General features: G+C 37.9%; 1 protein-coding gene across 2 annotated transcripts in view; it reads left to right on the top strand.

The window, feature by feature from the left end:
• The window catches only part of LOC126473339 (superoxide dismutase [Cu-Zn]-like), a 55,837-nt gene extending 41,314 nt beyond the window's left edge, over positions 1-14,523 (top strand). Inside the window, exons 2-4 of one of the 2 annotated variants that reach the window (XM_050100333.1) lie at positions 6,721-6,908; positions 12,254-12,331; positions 14,321-14,523. In XM_050100333.1, coding sequence (XP_049956290.1) covers positions 6,721-6,908; positions 12,254-12,331; positions 14,321-14,428 — 374 coding nt within the window. In that variant the 3' untranslated portion in view covers positions 14,429-14,523. The remainder of the gene's footprint in view (positions 1-6,720; positions 6,909-12,253; positions 12,332-14,320) is intronic. The other variant, XM_050100334.1, reaches the window with a different exon arrangement.
• Positions 14,524-14,899: the final 376 nt, after the last annotated feature.

Genomic DNA, 14,899 nt, shown 5'->3' with positions numbered 1-14,899 from the left:
ATATTTTAGCAAGTAATTGCTGTTTGTTTATGACAGGCATACTCAAATAATTTCACTTTTTAGCCCATTGCACTTCACTGACACTCAATATATTTTAGTTTATATGAGTCCACAAGTGACTTTGTATGTTTTGCCAACTTTGTTTTAATCTACATCCATACTCCGCAAGCCACCTGACGGCGCGTGGCGGTGAGTACCTCTATCGGTTCTCCCTTCTATTCCAGTCTCGTATTGTTCGTGGAAAGAAAGATTGTCGGTATGCCTCTGTGTGGGCTCTAATCTCTGATTTTATCCTCATGGTCTCTTTGCGAGATATATGTAGGAGGGAGCAATATACTGCGTGACTCCTCGGTGAAGGTATGTTCTCGAAACTTCAACAAAAGCCCGTACCGAGCATCTCTCTTGCAGAGTCTTCCACTGGAGTTTATCTATCATCTCCATAACGCTTTCGCGATTACTAAATGATCCTGCAACGAAGCGCGCTGCTCTCCGTTGGATCTTCTCTCTCTCTTCTACCAACTCTATCTGGTACGGATCCCACAAAAGTTAGCAGCATTCAAGCAGTGTACTGTAACCTATTTCCTTTGTTTTCAGATTGCAGTTCCTTAGGATTCTTCCAGTGAATATCAGTCTGGCATCTGCTTTACCGATGTTTAATTTTATATGGTCATTCCATTTTAAATCACTCCTAATGCCTACTCTCAGATAATTTATGGACTTAACTGCTTCCAGTTGCTGACCTGCTATATTGTAGCTAAATGATAAAGGATTTATCTTTCTATGTATTCGCAGCACATTACACTTGCCTACATTGAGATTCAATTGCCATTCCCTGTACCATGTGTCAATTTGTTGTAGACCCTCCTGCATTTCAGTACACTTTTCCATTGTTACAACCTCTCGATACACTACAGCATCATCCGCAAAAAGCTTCAGTGAACTTCCGATGTTATCCAGCTCATTTATATACGAGGGTATTTCGGAAAGTAAAGATACACCGTACGCCAGAGGAACAGAAGAGTTTTGGCGAGCAAGTTGGCAACACTGGTGTTAACCTTGAACCATTAGCTTTCTCCTAGCAGTCGTTCGGCAGTTCAACATTGCTTCTGGTTGGAGTAGGTCGTGTTTAAAATGGCTGCGCCAATTCAGAATCCCGCCAAATGCGAAGTGCGCTCCATCATACGTTTTCTTCACGCAAAAGGTCAGTGACCAGCAGATATTCACGAAGAAATTGTTTCTCTTTATGGGAACATTATGAATCGACAAAATGTAACGAAATGGTGTTGCCATTTCTCTGAAGGTAGGACCGATGTTCATGACGAACAAAGAACAGGTCGGCCATCTGAGATCTTTGATGCCCTTCTTCGGAGAACGGAGGAAGCAATTCGTGTGAATAGACGTTTCACATTGAAAGAATTGCATCAGATCATACTGGACATGTCAATGACAACGTTGTGACTATCAAGTTAGGGTACAGGAAACTGTGTGCGCGCTGGGTTCCAAAGCTGTTAACGGAAGAACACAAAAAGAAAAGGATGGGCTTTGCACTCGACTTCCTCACACGCTATGCTGAAGCAGGTGATGAGTTCCTTGATCACATTGTGACAGGTGACAAGACGTGGGTTTGTCAGCATACACCTGAATCCAAGCAACAATCAATGCAATGGTGCCATTCGAATTCACCAAAAGCCAAGAAAGGCAAAACGTTGATTTCAGCGAAGAAAATCATGGCTTCTGTTTTTTGGGACAGACAAGGCATTCTTCTGTTGGAATTTATGCCTCCTGGAATGACAATTAATGCTGGTGCATATTGCCAGACTTTGAAACGTCTTCGAAGTGCAATTCAAAACAAATGCAGGGGAATGCTGACAAGTGGAGTCCGCTTGCTTCATGACAACGCTCGGCCTCACACAGCGCTCGTAACCAAACCACTACTCAAACAATTCAAATGGGACGTATTGGACCATCTGCCATACAGCCCAGACCTTGCACCCACCGACTTCCATGTCTTTCGTTACCAGAAGTAACATCTTGGTGGAAAATCATTCCACGATGATGAAAAGATCAAAGATGAAGTTGAAATGTGGTTTCGCAACAGGCGGCAACCTTCTATGACTGTGGGATACAAAAGCTTGTGCACCGACTTAACAAATGTTTGGATAACGGGGCTGGTTATGTCGAAAAATAACAAATAATACAGTTAATAAGATGTAATCGATGTTTTCTAGATAAATGAGCCATTGTATCTTTACTTTTCGAAATGCCTCATATATTGTGAACAGCAACGGTCCTACGATACTCCCCTGCGGCACACCTTAGATCACTCTTACTTCGGAAGACTTCTCTCCGTTGAGAATGACATGCTGCATTCTGTTGTCTAGGAACTCTTCCATCCAATCACACAATTGGTCTGATAGTCCATATGTTCTTACTTTGTTCATTAAACAACTGTGGGGAAATGTATCAAACACCTTGCGGAAGTCAAGAAACATGGCATCTACCTGGGAATCCAAGTGCTTTAAAAAAGGCAAAATGCGTCTGTTCTAAATAAAAGATTATCACAGTAGCAAAAGACAGGAAACATTCCAATATTACTACAATATTTTTGTGATATTAAAATTATTCCATTTAGAATATTATATAACATGTAATTTGTGGTATACTGTGTACATAGTTAAGTATGGCAGCAATTTTTTTTGTGTTTTACGAAAATAATTATCTGTAAACTTTAATTTTGCCATTGGACACAAGCAGTTGTACTTCTCTGTCTATAGATGCTTGGGATGACGCATCACAACTTGCTGTGCCAGACGACAAAGCATATCTTTTTTTTTCCAATATTGGCACCTCACAGTGGAAGTCGTGGTGGTGGGGGCCTATTTCTCTTTGCTGCCCCTACCCCCTTAAATAAATTTTACAAACTGTTCGGCATCTACATCTTTCTGCATACACCACACTGGGCATTTGCAATCGGCAATGCTGCAATCTCTATCTGTGCCTCTACATTGCATGGCCCAACATCATTCATGGATTCAGCTAGTATTCTGTGTGTGCAAGATCAATTAGGAAATAATTTCCCACATTATCATACACTCATTGTATGAGTGTTTGCCTTACAATATGAATCAAGCTGTTTCTTGTCTTTCTTTTTTTCTTCTACCCTTTTTTCCTTTACTCTTTCTTCTTTTATTATTTCTGCAGCAACTTCTTCTAGTGGCTTGCATATCCCCTTCTGCAGAAGTTTATCGAAGTTTACAGTCTGTGATTACATGTTCTGCAGATCTTTATTGAAATTTACAGTATGTGATTACATGTTACTTTCTGAATAACAAATCTTTAAAATAAGATGACTGGTTCTGAACATCAAAACTCAACTGACTGCAATCTGAACTCGGTTGACAACACTGCAACTTCTCATTGTATTTGCTACAGTGCTTAAAAGTTCGTATTTCAAAACTTAATTAAATTAATACACTTCATAAAAATGTTCTCCAACAGTTAATTGAAACTGGTTCAAAATGTATTAAATTTAATAGTTTGCAGATTAACTCTTTTGCACTGAACTTTTACTTTCCGTCATATATTGTTCTAGGAAAATTAAAAACATGGTAACAGAGATGCATTGCTTAGCAGTAGGTGCTGTCAAACTTATTTAAATCTTAATTAAATACAAAGACATCTATAAGTGTAAAATTATCACTGAGTGGCCTCTAAACTCATCTGCATGCATGTTTCTTCTCTAAAGGTACACCATCTGAGTCATTAATAATGCATCACTTACTTTGACTCAGTTGGGTATAGCTCAGATAGATTTCAAAATCGGAACTGTTGGAGTATATTTGTGCACCTAGATCGCTGAAACATGTCACTTTTAAGATCACTCCACAAGTGCCATAAAGTTAGCGGTATGAGTGCCAAACAGCCAGTTGCAGCACAGCAACAAAAGCCAGTTCCGGTGTCAATACTACCATGCTGCCGGCTTCTATGCAAACATTCTATGTTAGTGTGTGACCCTGCTTCTGTATAACTGTAAACTATAGTTTCTGTTTCTTAAAGAATGTCACCAAAACGACGTTCACCAAGCAACAGTCTGTTGAGACATGGAGTGCCATTAAATAGTCAGACTTTGGAATTGCTATGAAGGATTCGTGAGTTTTACAAACAAGAAAAAGAATTTGTTTCTGTTCATGGGCATGCATCGATTTCTGCTGATCAAGTTTTAGAGTGTACCTTGAAAACTCAAAGAGCTGTTAAAAGGAAAAGGCTGCTGCTTCAAGACTTGCAAGATATTAAAGTAAAGAGTGTGTAACAAAGCCCCTGTGGAGAAAACTGTGCGTTTTTAAATAATATTGGAAAGAAAAAAAGCAGCCTGGTCCAGTTCCAGATCTTGATTTCCTCCAAACTGATGCAATTCATCAACACATTTATGGATATTGTTGCAGGAAAGAATACCCCAGAATATCAAAGTTTGCTAATTTCTTTAAAACAGTCTGAACTTTTCTCAGAGGGGGAATGTCGCTTAAAATGGTGTTACAAAGTATGAGATGTAAAAAGTTAGATAGACAAAAACTGTTACCGTACTCGAAAAGGTCATGTCATTGCGACTCATGGAATTTTCTTACACAAAATTGTAGGTAAGGATATGCATTCAATTATATGGGTACATGAATGTGGATCAATGCTGGAGAATCATGTGATAAATGCTGGGCAGATGATACTCTGAATAGCAGCAGTCATCAGCCATTGGGAAGAGGATCCTGATTAATTGTGGCCCATGCAGGTTCTTCAAATGTTTTTGTGCTTGAAGGACTTTTAGTTATTCAGTCAAGAAAACCTGTGACTATCACGAGAATTTGGACTGCCAATGATTTCTGCAGTGGCTGAAAAATTTATTGTTCAATTTTAATGTTCCGACAGTGCTTGTAATGGATGATACTCCTTACCATTCTGTGATTTTAGACAAAACTCCAACAACTAGTCACCGCAAAGAAACTACGGTGCAGTGGTTGCAGGCAAGAGACATTGCTGCAGGCACGAGCATGACAAAGCTGCTGTTATAGTCACTTGTAAAACAAAACGCCTGTGACGCCTAGGTGAAACTGCAGGGGAATAGCGCCTTGTGGTAATTAGGCTATCATATTATTGTGGAAGTGGAAAGGCTGCTATGTGAAGGTCCTTCTATAGTAGAAGCCATCTCATGGAGGAAGAAAGTAGACCATGTTGGTGAACTCATAAGAGAAACACAGACTATAGATGGAATCATAAATGAGAGTGAACAATTAATGATTTCTCTTACTGATTGATGACAGTTTTGGCATCGATTCCAATGATAGTGAAGGAGAACTGGATGGAATTGTGTCACTGACACTGTAAATTGGTGAGCGTAAATATATACAGAATTAAATCTTTCTCCCTGCAACCAAGCAGGTATGCATCTTTTGCTTTATTTTATTCTACGATTGTGGATAGCTTGTTCTTCGGGATGCTTTGGTCTACATTATTATATGACATTTTATATGCAGATATTATGGTAACAATCGAAATGACTTCTCGTAGACATTTCATTCATTGTGGGTGTTTTTTCTCTCCCGGCTTCATATACTATCAAATGCTTTATCTCCATTGTCATTCTCTCCATTGTTAGAAAAATGATTCTTTGTTGTACCTATGTATACATTTTGTGACAGCTTATATACCCATTGACTGTAGGCTACATTTACAAAACATACTTTGAAGCTGTGGGCATGTTCGGTGGCAGCTATTGCAATCCTGCAATCACAGTATGGCCAACTGCATGCAAGCTGTCAAGTGACAAGGTTCGCCCCTCCAGGCACAGGTTTGCACCATGTTTTAAATAGACTGGTTTCAACCAAATTTTGAACATAGATTCCTTACTGTCAGGCAACAATTGTCGTGGTAGTAAGCACCACCTATCATAGTTAATGAGATATGATGTCATAAACACTGAGATGCCTGAAAAACTGCCACATTGTTCTTGATGTTTAAATTTGTTATTTATTTGCTAACTCTATTCACAACATATTTTGCTGACAGTATCCACATTGCTACTGAATATTAACTACAGAAGTATTGCCCGGCACGGAGCTGAAAAGTTATGACATCATTAATACTGATATATGTGCAAAAAATTCCACATCATGCATGAAGTTTTAATACATTCATTTTGTACTACTAAGACACGTCTACAGTCGAGTCAACTTAAGGAAAGATTTGGCATCTGGCAGCATTTTTGACAGCTTTTAACTATAAATTGAAACAGCTGTAGGTGAAAATTGTCATCTATAGAGCTAAAAAGAAGAGGTCTGCTCCTAGAGATGTTTATAAAATCATGTTGTAGACAAGCGAAGCAGCTGTGCCCAAGGTACAGAAGCTGTCCGGAATCATGTTTCTTAATTTGGATACTATTCTTCCACATTTGTACATTATGCGTATTTCTTTGTACAACTGTGTCATAATTTCAAATGTTTTCAGGAATATATGAAATGATTTTTTTTTCAATTATTCACTACAGACACAGTTACTTTTTGTTTTCCTTTCTAATAGAAAATTGGCAAAATGAATACCCAGACAATGCCGGGTTTGTCAGGTAGTTTTGATATAAATGATACACGAACATTAATAGAATATCCAATAAGATATTAAACTATATGTGATATTTTGTACCATGTTATTGTTACATTGTAAACATTGTGCCAACAGGATGCACAAGTGCTGGACCACATTACAATCCTTTAGCAAAGGACCATGGAGGACCAGATGATGCAGACCGACACATTGGTGACCTTGGAAATGTTACAGCAGATGAAGATGGTGTAGCTAAAGTGTGCATATCTGACAAGCTAATCTCTCTGACAGGGAAACACAGCATTATTGGAAGAACTTTAGTGGTGAGGCCATTGTTATGGCAATATATTCTTTACATTTTATTATATGTGTTCAAATACATACATCTAATTTCAAAGCTAATATCAATTATTTGTTCTTTGAGATTGCTTTGTGTCGTGTGCCACCATATGTAACTACTAGCTGAAAAAGGCGACCTACTTCACTTCGTCTTTATTTCAGTTTGTTTCGTGGCAACATTCCAGATGATTCAAGAACATCATAAAAATGAACAATCATTTAATGTCAGTATTTTTCACTCAAAAAACTCTCAAATATTCAAAAATACTATTAAGTTCTTTTAAATCCTCTAAGTATTCAACACAACCATAGTATGAAATAAAGTACTGTGTCAGCCACTTATCCATTTCTTTGTAGGATGCCGAGAACCTTCCAAAACATTCATAAGTGTTTGAGAATGTTAAAAGAAAACACAGAAACTTTCTAGAACATTGCAGAATGTTCTAAAACAGTCCAGAGCATTTGAAAATGTTAAGTAATGCTTGAGGATAATATGGAATGCACTGAAGTGTCATAGAACAGTTGAGAAAATTTTAGAAAATTTGAAAAGATTCATTGACATTATAAAAATATTCATTACAGCTTGAGAACAATGTAGATAAATCTTGAATTTTTCCCTGTGCAATATGTGGGTTTGGACAAAAAAATGGGAACACCAAAAGAGCAACACATTACTATGCATAATATAGTGTAGGAAAACTCTTGGCATTCAAAACAGATTCCATTCATCTCAGAATAAATAAATACACATCCTGTATAGATTTCAAGGAAATCTTATACAATTTTTCCTGCAAAATAGTGACAAGTTCAGATAATGGTGATGGCTAGTGATCACACACCCTTCTCTCCAAAGTAGACAACATAGGTACAATAATATTGATGACCAGGGGAGATGTAGCAATTCATTCTCATGCTCACAGAACTAGGGGCCAAGGATATGCAACAATTCATCCTCAAACTCACAAAATCAGTCCTGGACAATGTGAGCTGTATGAGGAGGAACCTTGTTATCTTGGAACACATGATAACCATTTCGGAACAAATATTGTACCATGGGATTGACAGTTGTCAGTCAAAATGGTCACATAATTCTTGGCAGTAATCCAACCTAGCAGAGTAACCATGGGGCCCATGGAACACTGTGACACAGTGACCCAAATCATTACCAGTTCCCTGCCATGTTTCACTTGTGAGACATAAATTTGGTCAGAAGTTGGAAACAAGTGTGGAGCAAGACACATCTGACCAAACAACTTTTTTCCATCATTCCATAGTCCATATTTTATTGCCTTGACACCCGTTTTCCTGTTAACAGGCATTTGCATCACTTATGTGTGGTATTGGAATCCTAGCTCCTCGTCCAATTCCCTGCTTATGGAGTTCCCTCCATGTTGTTTTTGTGCTGAAAGGGTTCACGAGTGCGACTTTTAAGTTCTACAGTGACTTTTGCAGCCACCCTTGTATTTTTCATTGTATTCCTCTTCAGTGAACGCCTGTCAAAATAACTCAACCACATTGTGACTTATCGGATTATGTTTCCCACTTTCTCTGAGTGTAGTATAAATCTTTGATGTGGGGCCTCCTGAAACAGCAGACACTTCGGCTACGTTAGTTACAGGAGTAAATCCACTAAAGGAGTACCAACAATTAGCTCACGTTCAAATTCACTTAGCTTCAACATAATGCACTCACAACTAGACAGAACACTGTCCTACTGCCTGACACTTGTAATGTGTTGAGGGCATTGCACAGGTGCCATTCGTGGTCAAATACGACTATGCATACATGCTTAGCTAGCATCTCCATTTATGTTCAGTGTCCATTCCTCATGGTGTTTCCATGTTTTTGTCCAATTCTTGTACAATAATGTGAAAAGAGATAGATGATGTCATGGTGACAACCACAGCATGATAGCAATCACTTGAAACATCCATAGCCGCGCGGTCTAAGGTGCCTTGCCACGGTTTGCGCGGCTCCTCCTTTCGAAGGTTCGAGTCATTCCTCAGGCATGGGTGTGTGTGTTGTCCGTAGCATAAGTTAGATTACATATTGTGTAAGCCTAGGGACCGATGACCTCAGCAGTTTGGTTCCAAAGGAACTTAACCACTAAACAAACAAACATCCACAACCACAACAGGTACCACCACACAACCACTATCTTGAAACAGTTTGAAAGATTATAGAACATTTTCGAACATTCTGAAAGGAACTTGATGTCTAGGTTCTTCATGACTTCCCATGGGAAATTCATTGGTGCAATGCCCTCTTTTCGACACCCCTATCTTCAAAACCAGCCCCTGCTGTTCCAAATCGAAAAATTCTTCATGGGTGGGGGGATCGAGGGCTACCATAGTGTATAACTACCCTGGGGATGAGGTATTTAAAAGTAATTAATATTTAGTTAATTGTGGTGAAGGACAATTTCCAGATATTAGCAGTCCAGTGTCGGTGTTGACAGGCCCAGGTGAGATGTAGAGCTTTGTATCGTGCACTCGTCAAGGGTACACGTGTGGGGCTTTGACTCTGAAAGCCCATATTGATGATGTTTCATTGAATGGTTCACACCCTGACACTTGTTGGTAGCTCAGCAATGAAATCTTAAGCAATTTGTGGAAGGATTGCACTTCTGTCACATTGAACGATTCTCTACAGTCATCATTGGTCCTGTTGTTGAAGGATATTTTTCTGGCTGCAGTAACATTGGAAATTTGATGTTTTACCGGATTCCTGAGATTCATGGTACACTCGTGAAATGGTCGTACAGGAAAATCCCCATTTCATCACTACCTTGGAGATGCTGTGTCTCATTGCTCGTGCGCTGACTATAACACCACATTCAAAGTCACTTAAATCTTGAAAATCTGCCATTGCAGCAGCAGTAACTGATCTACCATCTGCACCAGACACTTGTTGTCTTCATTAGCCTCTGTGTAAAGTAATTATGAGAAAAGTGCCTATCATAAGAATAAACAGCAACACAAAAGCATATTTAATAAAATATTGGACCCAGGTACTTTAAAAAAGACTCTTGATTCAGTGTTCAAAGAAATCAGTATGCCAGTGAAATGAAGGACAAGATGGAAAGACAAAAATAAATTGTTTAAATGATTAATGGAAAATCTCATATGTGATGTGAAACAAATACTAACAAAGAGATACAGGGGCTGGCCAGTACTTACCTCAGCTCAGTACAGCAGATAGATACACATAAAACACAACCGGTTGTGTTTTATGTGTATCTATCGGCTGTACTGAGCTGAGGTAAGTACTGGCCAGCCCCTCTATCTCTTTGTTAAAATAAATTGTTTGCAATAAAATTAACTGTATAATAGTATTCAGACCCATAATTTTTTATCACAGTATTTTATACTTTCGTCATTGCATACCTTACAGATGTGTGTTGAATATGTACATAAAAAATGTGGAATAAATGATATGTCATGGTGTAGACAGAATACTGCAACATAGAGGAATTGCTGGATAAGGTGATCCACTTACCACCCCTGCCAACATGTGGCAATTATATACAGCAGTGCATCAGTCGGCTGTGCATGCCAATCTTCATGGGGCAGAAAACAATCTGTGTATCATGTCATAACAGTGTCATGCAGCATCCAGCCACGATCTTTGGGGTCAGAGTCTAGACACCACCAGAATGCCCTTGGAATTCTGTGAACCTGTGTGAATCTTTGCTAGGTTGCTGCCAGCTGTAGGCAGCATAGTCACAAGAATGCTGTGCTGTCGCCAGATGACTGCCAGAGAGCTGTCTCAGTAGTATCTGGGGCTTTATGCTCGAGTGCCTCACAGCACTAAGCACAGAGACACTGAGGATCAATGTTGGCCTGCACACAAAGGGTGAGGGTGCACCTGTGTCTGCTCCAGCTTGATGTACCAATAAAGAATTTTACTGCACTCTATCTATATTATACAGCCACTCTAACTTTTGGCAGACCGAGATCTCCCTCAGAGCTGTTCTCACCACTGACAGACTCCTGTCTCTCTTGCCCCAGTGATCAAACCCACAATGCGTTAAACCATCCCGACACACTGAAGCAATGTTCCCTCACCATACAACCATGGACCAAAGAACTGGCCCATTACAGGTAACTTATTCCATATGTTAAAGCAGGAGGTGGAGCATTTATTAAAAACTGATAAACTTTTTAATTTTTTTTATGGATGAGATGTCTTTAATGTAAAGTTTGATAGCTCTAATGACCACGTTACAGGATTTGGCGACATGGATTATATATGTACAGCTATGGTTTCCAATAGTGTGATAGTCATGATGATTAATGGCGTCTTTTCAAATTTTAAGCAACCATTTTTTAAAGGATTACTACGATCCATCCATTTAACTCATATTTTGTGATGGTGTCAAAAGACACAATTTTGTGGATTGGAGGCATGGACAGAGAATCACACCAGTTGCTAAGAGCATGAAGAGAGAAATATCTAGTTTTGTTATGACACCCCACATTTGATATTACAGTATAAGAAAATTTATTCAGGTATAACGTTCACATATCAGATTGAGGGAAGGCTGATATTGCTTCATGGAAGATATTTCTCAGCTCCTCTCAAGTGACAGCGAAACAAAGAACAAATTAACCCTCAAGCTCACTAAAAAACATCTGTCCAACTGCCAGCTTTTTCAAAACTGAAAGTGAGCACTGCAGTTTCCGTGTTGAGTCATACAGTGGCAGCTGGTGTCGACAGATTTGTAACTTGTGGCACTGTACCATCACCTGCTACTGCGGACTTTTGCTGAACAGTTAACATTTTATATCTTTAATTCACATAATATTGAAGGGCTTGTGTCTTTAAGGAACTGTTACACTGGCTAAAGACATGTGGAAGTATAAAGGCATTACATTCATGGAAGTTTGTAGATTGTCATGAAAAAGGTTGTTCCTCTACAATTTATGTATTTATTTATCTTTATGCATCCAAGGATTGTCTCACAATGATATAGGATTTATGTAGTTCCTGTGCAACAAAAATTTTAGGCAACAACATTTCAGGGGACGTGGGTGGGTGACTGGAACTGGAAAACTGCACAGTGGAACACTGGATTGCTCATTGGTGGAACATTGGACCACAGAGGGTTAATATTAAGTGGACATGAAATTTTGAGCATGTAATTTAAAGATTTGGCTTTCCCTTTATCTTTATTTCGACACTGAAGTGATATAAGGAAGGTAGTGTAGAAGTCCAGATCCATTGTTTATTTTCAATGTTCAATTTTGCATGGGACCAGAACGCTCAGAAAGTTATTCTGCCAATCTCCAACTGGAAGTTGTAGCTGTTTAACTGATTTTTCTTGTAGATGGACATATATATCCTGTGTGCAGTGGGCAATGAAATTCAACCTTGGCCACAACTCCCTACACAAATGAAATTCAAGGTAAATATTCTCACTTTGTCTTGCAGGTAGTACGTTAGTGTCTGTCTATCTGCTGTAGGAGACATTAAAATTCTCCTTGCCGTACTGACACAGTATGTTACTGTGAATGGAGTCATCAACAGATTTAGAAATCACATCAGCCAAGATCCAGTGAAATGTGTTGGGACCCTTGCTGTACATGTATATTAATGACTTGGCAGACAATAGTAACCTCAGACATTTTGCAAGTGATGCAGTTATCTGCAGTGAAACACAGTTTGCAGAAAGCTGCACAAATATTAATTGATACCTTGAGTGGTGCAAATATTGTCAGTTTGTTTTAAATGTCGATAAATGTAAAAGTTGTGTGCATGCATGCAAACACACACACAGTACAAAAATTTATTTGTTCAACCCATCTTAGAAAATTGTCAAAATGTTTGGAGCCCATACCAAAAAGGATCTTTAAGAGGATACTGAATGTATCAAAGATGGGCAGTTTAAGTAATATTTTTCTTATGCTCCGTACATCTGTGGAGCAGAGAAAGCAGAAAGAAGTACAAGGTAAAGTAATCCCAGCCATACTTTTTACAGTTTTTTGTAGATTTTGGATGTAGATGTAGTAATTGTTGTTACATTGCCATTATAGTCACAAATTCCTAATTTCTTCTCTAGCAGAACCCAAAAGGACAGTGGGGGCAAAATGACAAGGCACAGTGTCTCAAGGCATATCCTGAATGTCAGATTAATGCTGTATCTCGTGAGGAGCATTGGGGCAGCACAGTGTCTAAATGCCACTTTTTGTTGACATCACAGTCACACAGTTGAACATGTCTGCTGATATGGCTAAGGGACAACTGTGACTTATAGCTTTTGCTGCCAAATTTAATTCCTTTGGTATAGACCATTTTGTACTTTTAAGCTCTATTTGTAATTAAATTATTATTCAACTTTGACCCATCTTTTACATTTGTTCCCTACAAGGTGTTTTACAGACGAACCCTTTTCAGTTTTTTTCGTATTATAGAATTTGAAACTCAATTCGCAGACATGAATTTCACAGAGTAGGATGGCATAATTATCGTAACGAAAAAAGTTTTAAAGAATAAATTTCTAAGCACTGTGAAGTACAAAATATTTGTAACTTTTTAATGTAATTGGTAGCCAAGTGCACAGCATAACAGTTTTGTGATCAAAAAGTCAGTGGTTTGAATCTCCAGAGTAATAACATTCTGTTTTTTATTTTATTGTATATTTATTAACAAATTGAAATGTTAATTATGAACACAGAATTGATAAAATTAACATTCTTTTATTTTGAATAAGTAATTACATGAAAATTCCAGTATTCTCAATAAATAAAAATTTCCTTCACAATTGCCTAACATCAAATACAAAATAAAATACTTTTTTCTTTCAAGAGATGGAGCAGTATTATTGATGTACAGGTTTTCTTTTAACAACAAGGCATTTCACATGTCTGTATCAAATTTTAATTTATCTTCATATGACCAGTAATTAAAAATAGAAAGATTTTATTTTTATTAAAAAGTTGTGGTTCAGTATTTGTAAATTAAGATTTCTATTTATAAATATGGAATTTAAATAAAATAAAAAAATATTGCTACTACCAAGGCTGGAATTGTGTACTTTACAGTCAAAACACTTCTGCACCGCACACTCAGGGTTACTGACAACTGTAATAAATTACAAATGTTTTGTACTCAATATTGTTCAGAAATCTTATAATCTTGAAAAGTAATGTTTTTGAGAGCTGAGTCATACTGCTTTATGGAACTCATATTTTTGTAGGCTCTCTAGATATCCTGATGACGGGTGTCCCACCACTTCCATAATCGTAATGAACATTGTATGTCTGACAGTGGCACTTTCAAATGAACGTACAAAGACCTGTTAATAAATGAAACACACTCATTATTTTTAGTCGTATGCAGTAATGTAAGTGTTGTCTCTCTGGGACATTTGCCATTATTACATTACATCTTGCAGGTCCATGCAGATCCTGACGATCTTGGGAAAGGTGGTCATCCTCTAAGCAGAACTACAGGCAATTCTGGAGCCCGAGTGGCATGTGGAATTATTGGCTTAGCCAAATAAATGTAATTTTTATTTTACTGAAATAATGCTGTCTTGCTAAATAAGTGTAATGTTACAGTTCCTCAAATAAATAAGAACAACTTTATGAGACGAAACACTGAGTTTCAATATAATATCTACTTGATTAAACAACTACTGAAAGACTAAACTAGTGACTAGTAATAGTAATTGGGCGATACATTTATGAAAACTTTGTAATAAATGAAATCCACATGTTCCATATGTGCAAATGTTATTGTAGATGTTAAGATTGGTTGTAGTGGAAGTATATAGAGTTTGTTTTACACCTAATATGGTTAATGTATAGAATTAAGAAGTGAATTTGCAAAACGCATCTAACTGTGAAAGGCAGAATTTTGTTTCCTGTTGCAATTGTTACACGTCAAATAAATATCACTGTTAGAACCACAAACGGGAATGCATTGTGCAAATAATACAGTTCCACAAGATTCTCACACCATGGTTTATGAG

The sequence above is a fragment of the Schistocerca serialis genome, chromosome 4 (genome assembly GCF_023864345.2).
Source record: "Schistocerca serialis cubense isolate TAMUIC-IGC-003099 chromosome 4, iqSchSeri2.2, whole genome shotgun sequence".
In the NCBI taxonomy this organism is placed as follows: domain Eukaryota; kingdom Metazoa; phylum Arthropoda; class Insecta; order Orthoptera; family Acrididae; genus Schistocerca; species Schistocerca serialis.
This window is presented reverse-complemented; position numbering and strand designations above follow the sequence as displayed.